Source organism: Orycteropus afer, unplaced genomic scaffold, assembly GCF_000298275.1.
Source record: "Orycteropus afer afer isolate SDZICR_OR568_19922 unplaced genomic scaffold, OryAfe1.0 scaffold00008, whole genome shotgun sequence".
Lineage (NCBI taxonomy): Eukaryota > Metazoa > Chordata > Mammalia > Tubulidentata > Orycteropodidae > Orycteropus > Orycteropus afer.
Window position 1 is genome coordinate 14,557,722 of NW_006921595.1, and position 22,902 is coordinate 14,580,623.

The window sequence follows — 22,902 nt, forward strand, 5'->3', positions numbered from 1 at the left end:
TGCTTACCTTGCTCCCGAAGACCTGGTCCCTCTCGGTAGGGTAACAAGGGAACGTGTTCAGTGCAGATCAGTGAGTAAGCACAAGCCCACCTTGTTTCAGTACCTATACACATATATACATATATATACATACATATATATATATATAAAAGTCAACCAACATTGTTATTTCCTAATCAGCACTATTAAGAAAAAGAGAACATACATCAAAGTTAGATTATAGAACTGAGGTCTAGGTTCTTTTTATTAAGTAATCACCAGTGCATGGCATGTCTAGCTAGCTAGCTTCCCAAAACATGTGACTATTATTTTAAACTGTTTTTAGCAACATTCCCAAGGATTGATCACGTTAAGGGGATGATGAAAATTGAATCATTGGGAAGAAATCAGACTAGAACCAGATGATAGAGGTTTTAACTGTTCAGAAATGTGACAGGTTAAAGTACCACTTAATGAAAACACCTCTTGGTGCCACTCAGATTAAATAATGTGACTTTTTTTGTTTTCTAGTTTTTGTTTTTAATCTGCTTGGTGTACTTGTGGTTGTTGTTGCTTACTTGTTTTTGTTTTTTCAGAAAATCCCTGGGAAGTTTAAGAAACTTTTCTCTGAACTTGAAAGCTTAACAGTAAGTAGTTGGATCCAAGGTGACTTATTCTTCAAATTAATTGCAGGTGTCTAATTTCTTTCTAGTTTCAATGATTGATATTTATACCATTCCTCAGTGGCAGGTAGCTTAGACTAGTTGACTAGTTCACTTGTATGTGAAAATGTGGCTTTGTTTTTTATGGAGTGAAGCAAGTCAATGTTGATACCACTTCCTCTCCATGTAAAAAGATCATGAGAATAGTCCTTCTGGTATGAATTTCAGACAGCATATTTTTAAGCTTAGTCCATTTCAAAGCCTACAGAATTGGCACAGTGATTAAGCACTTGACTGCTAACTGAAAGATCAACAGTTGAAACCCACCAGCCACCCACTGGAGAAAAATGTGGCCATCCGTTTCCATAAAAGTTTTTAGCCTTGGAAACTATGGGACAGTTCTACTCTGTCCCATAAAGTCGCTATGGGACAGAATTCACTTCTGTGCACTTAACAACTAACAACAACATGAAATTAAACAATATAGATTTAGTGTGCAAGTTAGTGTCTTGTGCATTATTCTTTTCTTCTCCTTACTATTACTTAGATTTAGGTACAGAATTTATCGTTTTTTTTTCCCCCAGAACACAATAAAACAGTACTCTCTTATTTTGTCTCAATTGCCTCTGCATTATGAGGGTAGTTTTTCTTGCAGTGTTCCTAACAAAAGACTTTGGGGTTACCTCATTATAGAAATTATGCAGAGAAAACTACTTAAAGAACCAATTTGAGGAAAATAATAGGACAATCAAAACGTATCTCTCTTTTGCAGTCATTTCCTTTTATTATAAACCAATAATGTGAGTTTCATTCATTGCCTAGGTTTCCTGCCCTAATTTAGTGAGTTTATTCTCCTAGGAAACCTTTATCTACTTCACTCTTAGGAAGGCCCTCTTTATATTTAAATGTTGTTCCAATTGTATAGCAAAAGTAGATTTAGAATTGTTTCTATTGCATATTGATTTTTTTCTTTCTTTGTAATCTGTTTGGTTCGGCAGGATCCTTCCCTGAATCACAAAGCCTACAGAGATGCATTCAAAAAGATGAAGCCACCAAAAATCCCTTTCATGCCTTTATTGCTTAAAGGTATTGATTTTCTATCTTTTATGCTGTATAAGTCCATCTTCCAGAAATGTATCACTCTGACTATGGAAGGCAATAACAGGACTTTTAAGTTTATTTCTTTACAGTAATTTTGACCTATCAGACTTAATTGTGTTTGCTTGTGATTTTTTTAAATGCTCAATTATTTCTGAGATAGCTGTAAAACTGAACTGTGCTTGAGAAGACATCAAAGCATTTTCACTTTACTTTCAAAACATGGCCCTGGAAACTTTAGTGCTTTTGTTTTGCTCAGCTTCTAAGTGCTGTATTATTTTCTTTGTGTATACAATCCACCTAATTCAACCAAGAATAAGACCAGCCTAAAAAGAACCCAAACAGCGATCAATCCTAATCACGCACTTTGTTTGCAGCGGCAGCCCAAAACTGAGCATCATTATCTGAGAGAAAGCTCTCTGGTCAATGCAAGCAACAGAACATATGGAAACTTTGTTCTATTAAGAAAATACTTCGTTCTTCTTTCCAGGTCTGGAACCCAGTGGGGAAGGTATTTGACAGCTCTAAGTTAGTCCACTAAAGCACCAAATAATTCATCATGAAACACGTTAGTTAAATTCTTGTTAATCTGGACTGTACCACTGACATTCAACGGATAGAGAGTGTTATCTTTGTGCTTTCTGGAGTTCCTGGGAGGTACAAACTATTAACGCACTCATCTGCTAACTGACAGGTTGGAAGTTGGAGTCTACCCAGAGGGTCCTGGAAAGGAATAACTGGTGATCCACTTACAAATAATCAACCATTGAAACCCTATGGAAGAGCACAATTCTACTCTGACACACATGAGGTCTCTATGGTCTGGTTGCTATGGGTCAGAATCAACTCAATGGCAGCTGGTTTAATATATTTTCTGGGTTTAAAGAGTTTGGGTATTCTTGTTGATGGTGTTTTGATCCTTCAAGGAATTTTATAGGAATACTCTTTTCATCTAGTCTTTGGCCTTCCAAGGCCTCTAACATCTTCTGGGCCAAGCCCCAGTGGCTGAACCATGACTGTGATTCTGGAAGTGAGTTGTTTAAGAACCGGATTGCTGGTTGACCTGACCATCCATCCACACCCCCCTCTCCCACCCTCCACCACTGGCAATAAAGCTGATTCCCTCTTCAGCTTCTCTCAAGAACAGCCTAGTCTTGGAGAAGTATTTTTACTTGGTATGCCATCCCTGATGGGGCAATCTACTTCCGTAATGATACTGCCTCGGAAACCCAAGGAGGGGTCACTATGAGTCGGGTCCGACTCGATGGTACATAACAACAACAACAACAACAACATGCCATCCCTGCAGCTACTTTTTTAGTTTTCATTAATATAAAGCAAGAATCTCTGTGGAACAAGAATATGATAATAAGACCATCTAAAGAAGCACAGAACGCTTCATTCAAGCTGAAAAGATTCTGTTAAATGTAAATGAATGAAATAAGGAGATGTTGCAGAGCCAAAATAACAGCATAAAAATCCATTTGGTTCTTTATATATATTTGCTTTAAAGATAAATTTTTTCAAGGTTATGATTTTTATTTGCAAATAAAAACACCTTCAAAGGAGAGGAGGGAGGGGCCAGAAGAAGCGGGAGTAGCACTGAGAATCATTATCTGAGTGATATCTAATAAAGCAATTCAAGAGGAAATGAGGACAAATACGGGAAAGGAATTATTTAGGAAGGAAAATTTTAAAACAAATACCTTTAAGGTAATGAGAAATTAGTCAACATTGTCTCTTTATCCTAATTAGATAAGAGTGGAGCTTTCTGCTATACACTGGTGGTTTTCAAAAAAAAATATTTAATGCACTCAAGTGTCTCACACTTACATCTTAGCTTAGATGCAATTTTCTGCTCTACTGAGTTTTTCTAGACCTTATTGTTGGTAGGGAAAAAATGTCTCCTTTTTCTACTGAAAATATATTCAGTCATTCTAAAAGAACAAGCAGTAAATTAAACATTTTTTTTCATTAGAAGTCTTCACAGGTTTAAATGAGCACTTATTTCTTTACTTAAATTTTTGTCATTATAAAAATAAACATTAATACTGTATGTATCATTCTGGACATGAGATGTTTTAAGAAATTGTTTTTAAACATTAAATTTTAAGTTTTTCACGATAAATGATATTAGAGCAACTAGCTTGATATTTAATGGAACCCCCCCCACACACACACACACATTACTTCAGACTGCTTTTAATTAGGAAATGTTGTTGTTGTTGTTGTTATTTGCCGTCGAGTTGGAAATAGGACCACATTAATCAGTTTCCAGTAAGTATGTTGTAGTTGTTATGTGCCATCAAGTCAGACCCGACTCATAGTGACCCCTCCCTGGGTTTCCAAGGCAGTATCACTACGGAAGTAGATCGCCCAGCCTTATCAAATAAGTGATAACCTGAGGATCCTTCTAGCCACCAGCTTTCCTATTTCTCAGTTAAATTTCTTACCTTTTAACTTACTCTCCCCCCTGCTATAGTGTGGACTCTGGTTCAGAAAGTGATGAATGAGAAAATCCTACATAAGTGTTGGGGAAACTCTCAAGTCATAAAGAACTGAGTTGTCTTTATCATGTTGTAAGTAGTGGAGGCTTCTGTTAGGGTGATTAATCAAGAGGTGTTTGAAGATAAACTGGGCTCCTGGTGGTGAGTTGTATATGTATCTTAGAGTGGAGATTATTTTTGGAGATTTGTGGGGGATAGGAAAGGAAAGTTGGGGTATTTGGGTGTCTGTTCCATCTCTCTCACTTGCAGTCCACTCCACGGGTATCATTTCATCCAGCAGTTCCATTTTATGAGGTGTTTGAAAGTGCATTCAGGTGTCTCCAGATGAAAGGGGTCGTACAGATGCCCATTTCCTGTACCCCAGACCCAGTTGGTACCTGAAACTGCTGTACCCCACCCCCACCCCATGACTTGGACTTTGAGATCTCAGTTTGTGAGCTCAGCTGCCTGTTCATTTTCCTCTTCACTCCTCCCTCATGATACACCTGCCATTCAGCTGCATCAAACCTTGAACCCACTCAGCCCGTCTCCTTTCTGTGCTATAGTCCCTTATGGACTCTGTTCCTGCCCCGTCTAGCACACACATCATGGCCACACCTCCACTCCTTGTCACCAGCATTCTGGGTACCTTCTGTCTGTTATCCTTGTACTGGCACCAGCCTGGCAATCTGAGTCTTCAATAGAGCAGCTATCCACTGTCTGCTGACCTCCACAAGGCCCTGAGAACTGAAGTAAAGAGGTACCATCCAGGAAGAGGAAAGACCTAAGGGGGCAGGGACTAGAGAGAGGGAATACTGAAGGAAGAACTTTACAAGTTAGGAGGTACCTAATATGCCATAAATTCAGCAAGTTGACTATAACTGGTAGTCAGAAATGTCCACGTGCTCTCAACATGACTTGCCCAGAGAGGCCCCATGTGAAAGCCTCCCTGGGTTTGAATCCTGGCTCTGACGCTTATGACTGTGTGCACTTGGGCCAACTCATAGTTTCTTCAAATTCTTTCTTCCTAGGGTTTTACTTTGTAGGCTTTTGTGAGGATAAAATGAGTGAATGCAGGCAAAGCACTCAGCACCATTAATCAGTGTAAGCTGTCATCATCATCATCATCATCTTCATTAGGACCATAGAGAAGGGATGATAAATTTTATAACTTGGAAATAGACCAAGTGACGTGAAGATTTTGGTAATCTAGAATTCTTGCTAAATTAGGAGAGGCCAGGCTTTTCAGTGGTGTCTAAAATAGAGTACTTGTAGTATTTTATTTGCTATGCAAAAAAGGTAAAAGTAACTTTGTTGATTGTTGTTGTTAGGTGATGTCTTGTCAGCTCCGACTCATAGTGACCCTGTGTACAGCAGAATGAAACACTGCCCGGTCCTATGCCAGCCTCACAATCCTTGCTATAGCTGAACCCATTGTTGCAGCCACTGTGTCAATCCATCTCGTTGAGGGCCTTCCCCTTTTCTATTGACCCTCCACTTTACCAGGGAGCTCTGGTAGCATAGTGGCTAAGGCACTTGACTGCTAACCAGAAGGCTGGTGGTTCAAACCCACCAGCCACTCCTCGGAAGGAAGATGGGGCAATCTACTTCCGTAGTGATACCGCCTCGGAAACCCAAGGAGGGGTCGCTATGAGTCGGGTCCTACTCGACGGCACATAACAACAACAACAACAACCACTTTACCAAGCATGATATCCTTCTCTACTCTTTCCTAAATACTGTGTCACACAATGAAACTTATACTTATTTTCTAAAAGCAAAACTGTGAAAGATAATATAGTCAGAGTTTCTCAGAAGAAACTGATTAATTGTCAATTGTTTTTCTATTAGGACATCAATTTTTAAAATATTTTTTAAAAATCTCATGAAAATGATGCAGTCTGTGCTGGAAGTTATGTATAAGGTTTATGCCTTAGGGAAGGGTTCTGTCAGTGTATGCTATAATGATGTAAGTAGCGTCACATCTCAACCTCTAAGGCATCATCTTTTGTAGACAGGTTTCAGTACAGGTACCAGGAACGTGGAGCATTGATCTCAGGACTGCAGGAAACAGCAGAATAAAGGCTTCATTAAATGCAATTGCTTTCCCTTTTGATCTAAGGGATTTTAACCTGTTTCTCTCTATTCTAGCAGGTTAGCAAATACTTCCCCTTTTTATTTCCAGGCACTTTAAGCTGTTCTTTTCTTTCTTCCCTAGAAGGTTGTTTTAACAAGATATTTTGAAAATTATTTTTGTTTGGTTGGCTCTCCATGATTATTTGCAGGTTTTTGAAATTGTCATGTATTTCTTATTTTGAGCTTCTGTCAGGGCTGTCATTGACTGCCATCCTTAACATAACTAATTCCCAAATCCATCTCTCTCCAGGAGGCACACTGATGTTTATTGTAGCCAAAAGGGGATTTTTCTAAATATCCTGTCACTTTAGACACGTGACTCTCAAACCAAACTGAACTTTCTCTGTGAACATGCACTGTCATCCTGCTTTCCTTATTTTATTTTCATCAGCAATGCTTGCTTGCTTTCTGTCAGTCGAATAGGCCCAGAAATCTTGTTTTCAAATCTATCTTTCCTCTTACTCACTTCTGATAAACAGTCAGGTACTGACGTTGGGAACTAAAACTCGAAATCTTCATCTTTTAAGTAAAGCAGGTCTCATACACTTTGCTAGGGAGTTTTAAAAAGCAAACACCTGACGATTAACACCTTGTCATTTCTGGGATTTCAGTTTTTTTCTGCTCAGTGTTCTGGCCTACAAATATTATGGGCCAGTTAAATTATGGAATAGTGTTAGCTTTATATTAAACAGGTTAAAGTCAGACACTCCATTATGAGTGAAAAATGTATGTTTTCACTAATGTTATGCTTTTTTCCCCCACACATATAAATTAATGCACTTTCACATTGAATACTATACAGACTCAGTTTCTGGTTGCATTGCCAATTGCATGGAATGATCTATAAGTATTACTTACTGTTTAAGAAAAATTAGTGTTGTATCAAGAGCTCTTCAGCCTTGATGCATGAACTGTTCCCAATGTTTTATTTGTCTTTTTGTTTTTGATTTTCAGATGTAACATTTATTCATGAAGGAAATAAAACATTTTTGGATAATCTCGTCAATTTTGAAAAGCTGGTACGTAAATTTTCCTTTCTTCTCCAGTAGTGGAAACATATGCTTTCTTTTCCTATTACAGGAAACAAATGATTTAAGTCTTTTTCTCCATTGACCATTTGGTGATTTCCAAACATTCATTTGCTACATTTTGTACATTGCCAATCAAATGCATTCCAATTAAAAAAGAAGGGTGCTAGCAAGATTTTAAGAACCAAGTAGAACTGCATACCAAAATGAAAATCTATTATTTTTAAAAATGAAACTTAATTGGATTAACATCAGTGCTTACGTGTATATTATTAAGCTAGAAATAAAACTGTCAGGCTCCTGTCGGAAGGAATTTACATTCATGAGGTTAAGTTTTACTGCTTTAAAATCACAAGTCTCTGTTCCAGCATGTGCTACTTTAGAGGCACAGGAAGGAAAAAGATCTGTTTCTGGGGAGATATGTCTCCCTCCTAGTACTCCAAGCTTAGATGTGATGGTGGAATTTGTAGGGTCGGTATATGACCAGGAAGGTGCTTGAGTAGTACAAATGGGTGGCCCTCAGCTAGTAGCTGAAAAGTTGGTGGTTTACCCCAAGACCGTAGCCCCGGGTTACCCTTCGAGCCTAGAAATGGACTCACTTCCATGGATTGGTTCTCAGCCCAACAGTAGAAAGACCTACATGCAGAACACCTACTCCAGGAAGATGCACTCCTTAGATCAATTAGCCATGAGACTTCAGAGGGGTTGCATTCACTTAGAGGGAAAGCTGGACAGACAGGAATACATAGATAAGAAGGGCATAAGGAGGGGATAGTCACAGGGAGGAGAGTTTTTTTATGATTGGGGCTTGTAATCAGGGTCATGAAATCAAATGTGCATGAACTGTTGAATGTAAAACAAATTTACTTTGTAAATTTGTACCCCAAGCACAATTTAAAAAAAAAAAAAATTGGTGGTTCAGATTCACCCAGCAGTACCATGGAAGAAAGGTCTGACAATCTGCTTCCATAAAGGTGTAGGTTGTTGTTAGCTGCTGTCCATTCTGACGCATGGTGACCCCGTGTATGCAGAGTAGCCCTGCTCCATAGGGTTTTCAGGGCCATGACCTTTCAGAAGCAGGTCTACAGGCCTTACTTCCAAGGCACTGCTGGGTGGATTCAAATCACAAACCATTCAGCTGGTACTCAAGTGCTCTATTGTTTGTGCCACACATGGATTCTCCCATAACGATTGCAGCCAAGAAATCAACTCCATGTGCATGAGTTTGGTTTGATTATTTTGGGAGGTGGGTGTTTGGGGCAGTGCATGAGAAGCAGGGCCATCTCCTTTATTTACCCTGAGCATCTGGACAGGGAGGGCCACTTCCAAACACTGCAGACAGAGCAGGCCTGACAAAGTGCCCATCCCTGCTCACTAGTAGAAGTCCCCTAGTCATCCTCTCTTAATTGCTAGAATGGCTCTTTCTGAATTGTCTCTAGGACATTCCCTGGTGTTTTGTCATGCAATGGGCTCCTCTAAGCCTTTTTGACTTGTCCTTGGGCAAAGAGGAATTTCCTGTAAGAACTGAGCAACTGTAAAATAGGAGTTCAAGAGATACCAGAACTAGCTACCAAGGGAACGGATTTGTCTGACAGATGAACTTTAGTGTCATAGATTAAACTGTCCTTCATGGTTAAAGATGGTATCAGTGACCCATAGCTGTAGATCATGACCTTTGAATGCCCTTTTCAGTAATGGTAATGGATTTGTGTAAACTCATTCATGAACTGAACCCCAGCTCCCTGTGTGACTGGGCAAGACATTTGAGAGAAGCTAGAGTGAGGTGGAAGCTACAGACCGTGACCAGAAAGCAGTACAAACCGATGAGTCCAGACGAGGGTTGGAGCCTGACCTTTGCCTGCTGAGTGCTCAGCTCTAATCGTCAGGCTCACTCAGCCACACACAGGATGAGGCAGACAGATGTGGTCAACTGTTGTACAACTCAAATACTCACGCACCTTATCTGAAAGACAGGTGTTGCAGGAGAACCTGTCATAGCTCCATTTTAATCACACTGAGGCTGACCATCTGACAGTTAATTATTTTGGATGTGGACATCTATAACTTTTAAATTCTTTTCTCCACTAAAAGCTTTGGAATCAGAACCAAGATATTTTTAGATGTGCCAGTCAAATAAACACGGCAGGAAATGAATATTTAAAATGGGAATTTTTTGTATTTACTCTTTAGAGTTTTGTTCTGTGCTGATCCTTGTAATAATGTTCTGAAGATTATGAGGGCCCCTGTTTGCAACTAGAGGCTATAGTTACTAAAATTCTAGTCTCTAAGCAGGTTAATCATCAGTGTTTGGTATTCATGACATGATTACTGGAATATGAAATCTTTGGTCAATATTCACTTAGTCTCCTGGCCAATACATCTGGTTAAACTCCAAATAAGCTTTATAAGACATGTATAAAGAGGTGAGATGCAATTTGTCATGAGTAGTAAAATTCCCTTTAAAGGTCTAGTAACTTTTTATTTCTGACTAACTCTCAGGGGACATAAAAGAACAGTGTATTCTTATAAACTGCCTATTGTCTGTTGTTAAGGGAGATTGGTGTTTGGCCTTTTCCTTAAAGTAAACCACTGGGTGGGTAAAGTTCCCTGTATCCATTCTCCTCAAATAGTTTCACCAAATAGTTTCTCCTCAAATCGTTTCAAAAGTGAGACAACAATTTCATAAAGGCACAAATGGGGAAGAGCAGTGGAAAGAGCTCTGCCCACTCTGCTCTTTTTGTTCTTATTAGCCATCTATGACCTTCCCACACCTTTCTCCAACAATCCAGCAGAAATTCTTTTAATAGTACCTAATAGAGTTCTGGTGGCATAGTGGATAAGGCACTTAACTGCTAACCAGAAGGTCAGACGTTCAAACCAATCAGCTGCTCTGCAGAAGGAAGACAGGGCAATCTACTCCCATAAAGATTTACAGCCTTGGAAACCCAATGAGGGTCGCTATGAACCAGAATAGATGTGATGGCAGTGAATTTGGTTTTTGATAATGTCTGGTGGCACAGTGGCTAAGGTATTTGACTGTTAAACAGAAGATTGGTGGTTCAAACCTACCAGCCACTCCATGGAAGGAAGACAGAGCAATCTACTTCTGTAAAGATTTACCACCTCAGAAACCCAATGGGGGTTGCTATGAGTCGGAATTGACTTGATGGCAGTGGGTTTTTTTTGCAGGGGGGGGTCATCTCTAAGGAGTTCAGTGGCATAGTTGGTAAGGCTGCTAACCAGAAGGTTGGTGGTTCAAACCCACCAACTGCTCCATGGGAGGAAAAGGAGGCAATCTACTTCCATAAAGATTTACAGCCTTAAAAACCGAGTGGGGGTCACTGTGAGTCAGAATTGACTCGATGGCAGTGGGTTTGGTTTGGTTTAATGTCATCTACAGATGGCACAGGACCAGGCAACATTGCATTCTGTTATACATATGAGTTGGAGTTGACTCAGGGGCACCTAACAACAACAATGTAGTCTATGGGCTCACTTTTAATACATGCCAAGACTTCAAGCTAACCGTGGGAAATAAAGACAGCACTTCTAGTGGAAACAAATGTTATCTGTGCCCTTAGTTCTTTAAGAAAGTTTAAGGAAATAGTGTGGCATAAAATAAATATTACACTATTTTAAAGGTTTAAATTCCTGAAGAGAACTTTTTTTATTAAAGAGACACCTAGAAAAAGGATACAGTTATACATACACACAGAAGACCCTTAGCACACACAAACTCTAGGCCCTCAAGTGATTACCAGCAAAACCATTTCTAATAACAGCTGACTTCCTAGTTAGCAGTGAATACCTGGTGTTCAGGGCAGATGGCATGTAAGACACAGCATGACTCACGTAGACTCCCTCCTTGCATGGAGAAAAGGCAAAGTGAGAAGCTTTTCCAGAAGAACAAAAACTGTTTTACATTGTGCAAACCCTGTGATGTACTTATATGCCAGAGAATGAAACTGACCTTCCTACTAGAGTCAGCATTTTCAAGGAATGTTTCTCAGCAAAGGATAGGGTTTGACTTAAGCTGAGGCATGATCATCTTTCACCATAATGAACCAATAGAATCTAAATGAATTAACTTGTGAGAAGCCAATTTCTCTTGATGGATATTAGCCTGGGCCAGCTAGTAGATAATTCAGTGTATTGCCTTTATCTGGCTTGATACAGGCCAACACATTAAGTCAGACCACATGAAGACCCAGAAATAGTCATTGGGTGTAGTAAGATTTCCCTTGTTCCCTATGCTAAGTTCCTTGCTGCCTCAGCAGCTCTAGATGTTTCATTCTCACATTACAGTATGAAATAATGAAGAAACAATGCTCTCCTTTCTCGTCTTCATCCCTCAGTGTTAAGAGCATCATCTTTTACCATATTCCTTCCTCCCCCTTCAGCAGTGTGGGATTACCCAATAAGCAAGGTAGGCGTGGGCTTACTTGTGCTTACTTACTAATCTGTGTTGTACAGTTCACATTTTTTCACCACATCCAAGATTCTGCTTCTAGGTGGGGCTGGCATCGGTTTCCCTCTTCACCCCACAGCACCTTCTACAGAATCAAAGGCTCTTTCAAATTACAATCCCTGAGGTGAACAGTAAAGCAGGCTTCCTACTCGAGAGTGAACAGTTTCACACGTTTTTCACCACATCATGGTGAAACCTATGTGAAATTGTTCACTGCCAATTAGTAAGCAAGCACAATAAACTTATGCTTACCTTGCATGTTGGGTAATCCCACCCTGCCCTGCAGGGAACCTAAAGATGAGGATCAGGACTTGGGTTTCAACACCACAGTCGGTACTGAGCCTTGGATCAGTTCTGAGCTATGCCAGTGGCACATGATAGAAATCAGTGTGACACGATAGCTTGAAACAAGAAGAAAATTACCTTGGAAATAGTGGTAAAATTTGGGGAAGGAAATTGAACAATACACTCGCAGACATCAGTCAGGTCTCATTTCCTTTACAACTGCAGCTTGAGCCATAGCTATCATCACCGTCCTATTTAATTTTCCATTGTTAAACAATTTAATCAGTAGATCATATTCAAATAATATTTTTGTAGTTCTGCTAAATTTTAAGTAAATTTTTTTTTTAGTGTTAAAATTATTCTTGCCACAGTAATTCATTGACAGATTGAGGGTTTGCTGTATAGAGGCAATCCTCTGTCCACTGTGGGCCAGCAGGGTGTGAAAGATCATGACCCATGGTGAAGGGTTTGGAAGGTCTGATAATGCATGATGTGGATTAAAAAAAAAAAAAACTCTCTGATAAAATATATATATAACATACAATTTGCCATTGTAACCATCTTTAAGTGTATAATTCAGTGGCATTGAGTACACTCATAGTACTATACAACCTTAACCACAATCTACTTCCAAACTTTTTGTCACCCCAGGCAGAAGCTCCATACCATTATGAAACCTGGATTTTGATACAAACAAAGTAGAAGTTACCATAGATTCCCACTGGAAGCCTAGAACGTAATGAAAACTGTATCTGGAGATGATTCTGGCAATTCTGCAGGAGGAACTATAGTAGAGAATGGGGCCCCTGGGGGTGCAAACTGTTGATGCAGTTGGCTGCTAGCTGGAAGACTGGAGGAGCAAGTCCACCCAGAGGCACCTGGGAAGAACCATCTAGCTATCTACTTCCCAAAACTCAGTCGTTGACAACTCCGTGGAACATAGTTCTTTTATGGCAGGCATGGGGTTGCCGGGGGTTGAGTCATCTGGTACTGGTTGTGGAAAATGCTCTCTTCCTAATTCTGTGTTTTCTTCATCATGGAGAACTGAGACATGGACAAAAGAGACAGGAGACTATTGCAGCTACACAAGTATGAGATAATAGGGGCTTGTCAAAAGCATCTGAAAGTTTAAGAACAATTTGCCTGGTGATCAGTGAGGACTTTAAAGAAAGAAATTGAAGTAAAATACTGAAGACTATAGAAAGGAATATAAATTAGAAAATCATCTCTAGAGATGATTTATGTTTTTAAAAATGTTCATCTCTCATAATTATCTCATTTCCTATTACCATTTGATATACTTGAGATTTTATTCCACAAAAATACTTCATGAGTTTATGAGTGTGGTATGTGGTAGGTGCTGGGTGTGCAAAGCCCTTGGGTGGCACCTGGTCTACAAGTGGAGAAAAGTTCAACTGCAGTGACATCAACACAAACTAATAATATACAGAGTATAAAGAGAAATGGAATGTTGAAAACGGAGCCTCCCAAGTTCAAATGGGAGAACTCAGAAAGGCTTCATGAAGAGAAGGTGACACATGGCCTGAAGAGAAAAGCATAAGCAAATTTGAACAGGCAGATTGGGTTGGGATGTTACCTTCTTTTGCAGTAAGTTTCCCCATAACTCAGTCAACTTCTAGCATCTGTACAACCAGGGAGCCGCTGTGCCTGCAGACAAGAACCAAATATATATTTTTTTATAACCTAAGCGCGATATAATCAAGTTATGCCCATTTCCAAATATAACTCTTCTATTTACATCCAAAAGTCTTAGACTATCCATCTATCCCACCACACACTTCTCCTAATGACCCTTCCATTGATGTGTTTCCTGTTCTACCTTCCAGCATATGATTGCAGACACTGTCCGAACCCTGAGACACTGCAGGGCCAACCAGTTTGGTGAGTAATAGCAGTCATGTGAGGAATGTAAATTTACTATACATTGTTACAGACTGTGGCCATATCATGAGTACTTGGTGGTAATAAATTTAAACAGATTGCAAAATACAGTATGCATAGAACTATGCAGATTATGTGCATATAATGTAGTCTCCATTTCATCACTGCATATTTGGGATGCAGAGAAAGGCAAAGTGTGGCAGATTTTTATCCTCTCATGACACAAGTTCACACTGTATGGAGAAAGTCTCCACCCCAACTTTGACCCCAGAAAGTCTTGCTTTGCTAGTCCATTAGCTCAGAGTCACTGCTGGGTTTATCACAGGTGAGCATGACCCCGATCCCAACCTGCTTGTCTGAAGCTTTCCTGGAATACACTCTAGCTGTTGTTGGTGGTGGTGTTAGGTGCCATCAAGTCATTTCTGACTTTGAGTGACCCTATATCTAACAGGATGAAACACTGCCCAATCTTGTGCCGTCCTCACAGTCGTTGATGTGTTGGAGCCCGTTGTCGCAGCCACTGTGTCACTCCATCTCATTGAGGGTCTTCTTTTTTTTGCTGACCCTCTACTTTACCAAGCATGGTGTCCTTCTCCAAGGACTGGTCCCTCCTGACAACATGTCCAAAGTATGTCAGATGAAGTCTCACCCTCCTCACTTCTAAGGAGAATCTTGCCTGTACTATAGTTTGTAAAAGTGCCTACAGCTTTCCAGAATATTTTCTCTTCTCTAACAAAAACAGAAGCTGCCCTTCAGCTAAAAAAAAAAAAGTATTTTTCTGAGCACTTTCATAGAATCGCCACTGAGACTAATATATGTAGGAATACTTGTTCCTTTAAAAATCTCAGCCATTATTTACACTGTTTAAATGATGTTGGAGCCCTGGGGGCACAGTGGTTAAAGTGCTTGACTGCTAACCAAAAGATCAGTGGTTTGAACCCACCAGCCTCTCTTGAGAGAAAGATGTGACAGTCTGCTTCCATAAAGATTATAGCCTTGAAAACCCTATGGGGCAGTTCTACTCTGCCCTGTAGGGTCACTGTGAGTCCATATTAACTCCACAGCAGTGGATTTGGGGTTTTTTTTTGGTTTGTTTTACATTGTGTTGTAACTTTGCCTAAAGGAAGGAAATTAGCTTTATTGTGTGTAAAGAGCCTTCACCTGAGCAGTGGAGTCCTAATACCAGTCCTTGTGCAGGGATATTATTAACCCTGTGAGTACAGAGCAGAAAACAGAGCTCAGAGAGGTTAACTCATTCACCTAGTAGCTGGCAGAATTAGGGTTCAAACCAAGTTTACTTTCACTCTTGCACATACCTTTTCTTTGCCCTGTACTGATTCTATACATACAGAGAGCAATTTTTAAAAAAGAAAACTGAGTTCAATAATAATAAATCAATCAAAGAGGACCCTTAAGTAAAATTTAGTTTATTAAGTAATACACCCTCATTGTAAAGCAGTTTTTCCAACAATACCGAAGTACATATAAAGTAGGAAATCAAACTGTTACTTCCCAAAAAAAGTACTATAAACAATTTGGTGCATATGTTTCAGATTTTTGTATTATTATTATTTACTGCTGATCTTGAATGGCAGAATTATCCCTGAACAAAGCAAGTCAGGAGTTGAACTTACTTATAGATAAAAGTTTCCGTTTGAAAGGGGTAATTATAAATACAGGAACTAATTTTCTAAATATTCACATCAACAAATACCATTTATATGTGTTTATATAATTCCCTACTAAGTACCTAAGTACACTGCAGTCATGAGACAACAGCAGTGATAACTGTTTCTGTTATAAATGGAGATTCATTCAAATGTTCAAGCATAATATTGCTGATGAGGATGGGTGCATATTTCTTTCATTTTCCTTTTCTTCTCAAGTATTAACTGGGTGCCCAGTTAATTCCAAGACATCAGTCTTACTTACCAAGGAGCCTTGGTTCCTGTATACTGTAAGTGTGCACAGGAAGGTCATACTGGCTTGGCCGTCCTTGAACTGCATTCACCAGAGTCTGCATTGCATAAAACAAAGGAGAAAGTTAAATAACTATTGGGCCTGCTTGTGTTCTAGTATTTATATGTCTTTAAAAATTGGATTTGGGACTGCATTGTCTACATTCATTATGACAGTTTACACAAGCGTAGTAAGCCAATGGCAGCATTTGGATGCAATGAGATAATGTTTAGGAAGCCATGTATAATTTATAAAGCACCATGCAAGTGCCAATTATCATGGTTGGAATCATTCATTCTGCCATCATTTTAAGGCCTGAAAATTAAATGCACATCATTGTAGCACAATGTTTTCTAAACCATTCTTTCTAATCCAAAAGCAATCTCTCTATGTCTTTCAGAGAAGATACTTAGAAATCTTGAATAATACCACTTTTTGATCACTTCTAAACAAGTGGATGAGTCGGGGCCAACAGCACACAACAACAAAAACAACAAACAAGTGGAATGATAAAAATTTTGTTTGGCTCCTGAAATCAAAAAACACACCTTATTCCCTTTAAACCTAGAGAATTACAAGCCAGCCATGACATACAGGCCTTAAATGATTTCCTCATAAAATACATTTGTCACAGGGAGAGGAAAAAAGCATTTTCACTGAGAGAAAAAGCACTACATTAAAATGCTAACTTTCTGTGGCCCCTTCCTAAAAGATGTACCGCCTACAGCTGATGCTGAACTCGTCTCCGCCAGCCATCTCCCATCTGCAGTTCCATGAAAGCAAGCAGATGTGACATCACCATCACTCACATTGACACTGTCATTAGCCGGTCTCCCCAGGCCTGGAATTTTTTGTTTTCTTTTGTGTATTTGGCTTTGACTATGGGAAGTGGGCTTGTGCCATTGTCCAGGCTACTTTATCTCTGCTTCCTTATCAGAATTGTCACCAGCATGGCACGTGCACTAAGCCTCTGGTGGCCCTTTCAATTCTTTGACTGCCCTGGATTTGTGAGCGGGGAGCCACCTTTCCTGGGTTACCTTCCCACACATATGCTTTCTGAACCTACTTTACCTATTAACCATACTCTCATTTCTGTTCTGTGGAATATTCAGTTGATTCCTTAATTTTTTTTTTTTTTCCAAAAAATAAGGACAGCAAAGGATTATACAAAGTTTAAAATCCTTAGAGCTATTGTATTCATTTGTTCACCAGGTTAGCAGTGATTGATAACAATTCCAGATTGACATAATAAAGTCAGTGCAGGCCATTTAAATAGGGCAGTTGCTATGAATGCAGCACAGCATGGGAGCTCAGACCATCGACTTGGGAGCCAGATGGCCTGTGTTCAAATCCTAGCTCTACCACTTACTTGCTGTATGACTACGCTCAGTTCTTAGTCAGTAGAGTGGGATAATAACATAATTCTTAAATACTGCATAATGTTCCCAAAAAAAGGGAGGGGAAGCTGTGGTGGCATAGTGGGTAAGGCATTTGGCTGCTAACCAGAATATCCATGGTTCAAACCCACCAGCAGCCCTGTGGGAGGAAGAAAGATTTACAGCCTTGGAAACCACGTTGCTATGAGTCAGAATTGACTTGATGGCAGTGGGTTAGTAGAGTGGGATAAAAACATAATTCCTAAATAGTGTACAATGTTAGCTAGTAATAAATGCTATATAACTGATTGTACAACATTATCTCTGCCATGTAATTAACTGACCCAAGGATCCCAGTCTGAGCTGAAAAAGTATTGCTGCTGTTGGGATTAAGATATCTCTTCTGGGATTCTGACCTTGTAAATTTACTCCTAATGTGGGTTTTACTGGCATTTAGATGTATCATTATTGCTCTCATGATATTGATTGTCTTTCTTTCCTCCAAATATTAGGAGGTGATGTGTCTCCAAAAGAGCATCAAGAGCTGAAATCCTACGTTAATCACCTGTATGTCATTGACAGCCAGCAGGCCCTGTTTGAGCTCTCCCACAGGATTGAGCCTCGAGTGTGAGCTCCACCACCTCACCTCCCCTGTTTAACTGCAGCACTTTCAGCTACGGGAATGTCTATGCCAAGCACGTTGCTTTCCTGTGAGAAGAGAAGTTGCTGAGTTTTATCAGCATATCACAAGACAGACACAGGAAGCCAACCCAGGCGTGTTCAGGAGGTGATGTCAGCCACCAGAGATGGGGAAAGGCCTCTCCACACTACACTAGGAAGGAGAAGGCAGAAAGAGAATTAGCAGCATTCTTGAGATGGAGAAGTCTGGCTTCTTGTGATAACATTGTTGATCCAATACAATTTTCAGTGTATAAGATGTGCCAGTGCCAAGACAAGAGAACATGTCTTGTCACACAATGACCAAACATTTCAGTAAGAGCATGCATGGAGCAGGGAGGAGTTCTACTTTGCCTGGCAGTAGGTTACTGGGTATAGGCTCTCAAGGAAGTAGTTCTTGGAACATCTCAAGACAGTGATGGCATCTCTAGATTCCCAGGGAGAAGCGAAGTTTCCATTGTTACAGACAGTGACATCACCAAAAGCCACTGTGTCTAGGGAGTTAGTGTGGACTAGCAGCTGGCATCCACACTTTTATTTCCAATTGAGAAATGTTAAGGCTTGCATTTCTCAGCATCCACAATCACTTGTTGATGTATGCTTGCAAGTGAAATTAGTTTCTGCACAACTTATTTGCAACTGTAGGCAAGTTAGACTAAGTTGCTTTGCCAATAAGGAAAAATAGTAATCATTAAGAAAATGACTCATTGTTTAATTTCTGGGACTTTTCTTTACATTTGTAAGCAGACTCTGATCTCTTATTGGGTACAGTATAATTTTGGGAAAAGCACAGCACCTGACACATAGTAAGCACTCAGTCAATGTATTTTAGGGGACAGAGAGTCACAAAGGTCTGCGTTCCTCTGCCTGATGGTGCTTTGCATTCCTCAGGCAGGATCCTGGCCCACAATATAGAATAACAGCCAGCACAGGCAAGTTACTGAGACAGAATGTGTGAAGCACTTAGCACTCCCTAGAAAAAACAAGGCATGATGGGAGTTGTGATTACCGGTCTTTCAGAAGATGAAAAGAGCCCCGAACTATTCAGATTTATGTTGGAGACTCAGAAGTCCTGTCGTCCACCTCTAACCAAAGCAGGAAGCCTTTCTATAATTCATCTTGCTTTTTTGTTCAAGGTCTCAAGGTCTTCTTTTTTAATAGCCTTTTTTGTTGGTTGGGGCTCCTATAGTAAATCAGATGACTTATTATTCTCCAATACTGGTTAGAAGACCTTCCTCAGCCTCCAAATGATCAAAAAGGCCTATGGGATAACATAATGAAATCTCCCCCATGAGCTCAGAATTGGTCACTTTGCTAAAATACCAGGGCCCTTGTGTACTAGGGCTGCTGTTCGCCGCTCATGCCTATTCATCTCCTCAGTGTCCGTGCAGAACTGTTTCCTTCTTTTCTCACCGTCACCTCATTCATCCTCATGACTGAGGTATGTCCAATGTGTATCCTGACACCTTTCTAGCAATGCTGTTTCCTGGGCTCAGGAACCACACCAAGCTTCATGGGGAGACAATTTTGGGTAGGATTTTAAAAGAGACTGGGCCTGGCCCAGCATATAAAACTTCAGTCCTGAAAATGTACAGGGTTTTATAGAAACGCAGGGCTGGTTCATTCAGCAGTGCCCTCTCGTGCTGCTAATAATGGAATGAGACCCATTGGAAGTGAACAGAGCCATCAGAACCAGGAAAAACTCCCCTCACAGGTGATTAAACACTCAGAAAGCTCTCTCATTGGTGATTACCAAGGGTAGCAGGCTTATAGTACAGATAGGTTTTCTTTTCTCTATGCTAGAAACTAAGATTTGGCCAGTTTAATAATATAAGGCCATGTTGATATTGTGTCTATGTTTTACCATTTAAATTATTTTTCATATTAGACTTACATTGCTCTGACCAGAAAATTACCTCTAGAGGACTAATTTTCAGGGGAGAAATATTTCAACACAGTGCCTGCTGCAGAGGCCCCAGTTCCAATGCATACATTTGGCCAAGTAAAGCCACACACATGTTGCATTTAAACACATTTAATATGGTGTATTCAGGGTATCCTGCATGCATGGATGTGAACAGGCTGGGGAGAAAATGGTGCTTGTCCACCTGCTCCAGCCATGGGCCTATGGCTCTCAGGGCAGCAAAGGAAAGGGGAGATTTTCTTTAGTTTAGATTTGCTTTTTCTATCCCTGCCTTCTGAATGTGAAAAATCTCCAGATCTTTCTGAACTTTCACAAATGGCCTCCAGAGATTTCCCAAGCAGGGAGTCTCAGAAACTTTGAGAAGACTTAAACTGGAATTAAAGAATTCAGAGCAAAATTGTGGGGGATCAGATTGAATTCAACATGAAGGTCTTTCTAACAAAGTGGAGCTGCCCAACAGTGAGCGTCTACCACAGGACTCGGAGGGCTTCTGACTAATGGAGATGGGCCTTATTCCCTCTCCAGATATTTGTTAAGGCCTCTTTAGAACAGGGTCTTGCTCTGGCTGGAAGGATGGGCTAGAAGATGTCTAAGCTTATTATTAGACATAAAGACCATATAAAATCTCCCTTCGCTCTGAAAGTCTTTAGTCTGCCCACTTGACCAATGGATGAAGCACAAGCACTTCTAAGTGATTTTTTTTTGTTAGCACAACTCAGATCTGCTGGTCTCTGGATTCATCAGCATTCCAGCCATCTGGCCCTGCTTAGAAGTTAGCATGGACAACAAAACACAGGTTCCTGTAGACAAAATGGCAACCATTCCGGCTTTTTTTTTTTTTTTTTTCATTTTTTACATGCAAGTTTGCAGATGATCCAAAGACTACAGTGTTTTTAATTCGCTCTTTGTAATAATCTGTATAATTGTTAAATAGTTGTAGTCATAAATATTAGGACCTGTATTCACTTTATTCTGGTATCATTGTGTTTAGAATTGCTTCCTTTTCTGTGCCCTATCCACAAGTAAGTAGAGTGGAGCATGCTTTGGATTTGGAAGCATGAGGGTAAAGTGAAAACCCACACTCCTAGTAGAGTGGGGAGAAGATGTTGCACTAATGTGGATGCACCTCTGAGTGGGGGAAAGGGTGGGATGAAAGACAGAGGGTAGATGACTTTTCCTGGTCCATAGAGCTGGGCCTTTCCTGCTATCTCGATCCTCAGCCCCATAGTTAGAGCCATCATGCACACTACAAATCCCAAACCAGGTGTTCTGAAATGGCACAACCAATCCAAGCTTCTCAGATCAGGCAAAATTATAAACATTGGAACGATCAGATCCCTATAGTTGTCCAACATGGAGTTGCTTTTGAATGCTTCGAAGACGTCCTTAAAATTTCAGCCTGCTTATTAGTGAGTGGGCCAGTTGTCCTTCAAACTGATAGGGGGAGAAGAGTTTTTTAAAAATTGCCAAAAAGTTAGATGAAAACGTATTACTGTATAAAGCAAAGCTGTATATACTAAACATTTTTTAGCAGAGTAATATTTATTTGCATAGCCTATTTATTGTATTCGTATTACACTGTTATTAAATACTGGGATGAAATCAATGACCTGAAGCAAGGAAACTTGCCTTTTAAATGTATCATTAATTAGGACTGCTGTGATCCTGTCAGCTTGCATTAACCATTAAAAGATAGAAAGCCCGCAATCAGGGTGTCTACTTAACTTCTCAGGGACTACACTTCGTAGTTTTCCACCATTAGAAGAGCTGGTAAATATGAAACACTTGTTGAGTTACCAGATTTGCCATTAACAGTGTTTTCTCCTAGTTCGCGCTTTCTGCCTCTGTATATATGACTGTGCTGTGTATTTATCAAAGCTAGTAAGCAATAATTTATATGTAAAAATGACCAAGCAATATAAGGTTAAAACTTATATAAGTAACTATTACCTTATCTTGTATTTTCAAGTGTTTTTTAAAACTGCTTTTCCAAATATATGTTAAAGATACTATGAATGCCTCGTAACCACTTGCTTTTTCCATGGTGTGCGGGTTAAACCACCTTTGTTTTGACCTCATATGTTGCTCAGTTGACTGCCACTCGAGAATCATTTGCTCACTGAAGGAGCTGCATGGAGGTGAAGGTTTTCAGAGGCAGCCCTCAGAAGCCTAAATAATTAATGATCCCATTCAGTTGATGCAGGTGATATATTAGAAATCATATTAAGTCATGTCATATTCTGGGATTTGGGGAATATAATCTCCACTGTTATGGTCTAACCTCACTCTAATAGGACCAGAAACTTTTCCATTCTAATTAGCCCAGACACTAGAAGAAGCTCCAAGGCCATGGTGGTGATATTCCTGCCTAGAATGAAGGCCCCAGCATAGGAAGAGGAACAGGTGGGAAGGAGAGGGCTGGGGGGTAATAGCCATGCTCTGGGGAGATGGGAAGACTGCTTGTACATATATATCAGGTCTAAAATTCTGTGGTAGACTGTATTACTGTTCAAAATATCCTCTGCCCTCCCCTGGAGATGATTATGCTTCCTGCCCACTGATGTGAAGCTTGGCCATTTGGCATCTGGTAACCCCTCTCTGCAGGAGGAGGATCTGTCTCACAGTGTTGAACTCTCAGGAGTGGCCAGGTGTCTTGCTTTGTCCAGTGGAAAGTGGGTGGGAGCGCTTGTGCTGCTTCTTGAAGTTTAAACTTCTTAGATGTATAAACCAAAAACAAAACCAGACTCACTGCCGTTGAGTCAGATCCTACTCATAGTGACCCCTCCTTGGATTTCCGAGGCGGTATCACTGCGGAGGTAGATTGCCCAACCTTCCTTCTAAGGATTGGCTGGTGAGTTTGAACCGCCAGCCTTCTGGTTAGCAGTCAAATGCCTTAGGCACTACACCACCAGAGCTCCTCT

At 40.2% G+C, this 22,902-nt stretch overlaps 1 protein-coding gene across 1 annotated transcript in view; it reads left to right on the forward strand.

The window, feature by feature from the left end:
* RAPGEF5 (Rap guanine nucleotide exchange factor 5) overlaps nt 1–18,010 on the forward strand; it is a 379,123-nt gene extending 361,113 nt beyond the window's left edge. The window contains exons 22-26 of the mRNA XM_042781600.1: nt 576–626; nt 1,640–1,727; nt 7,316–7,380; nt 13,990–14,044; nt 17,892–18,010. Coding sequence (XP_042637534.1) covers nt 576–626; nt 1,640–1,727; nt 7,316–7,380; nt 13,990–14,044; nt 17,892–18,010 — 378 coding nt within the window. The remainder of the gene's footprint in view (nt 1–575; nt 627–1,639; nt 1,728–7,315; nt 7,381–13,989; nt 14,045–17,891) is intronic.
* The last annotated feature ends 4,892 nt before the right edge of the window (nt 18,011–22,902 follow it).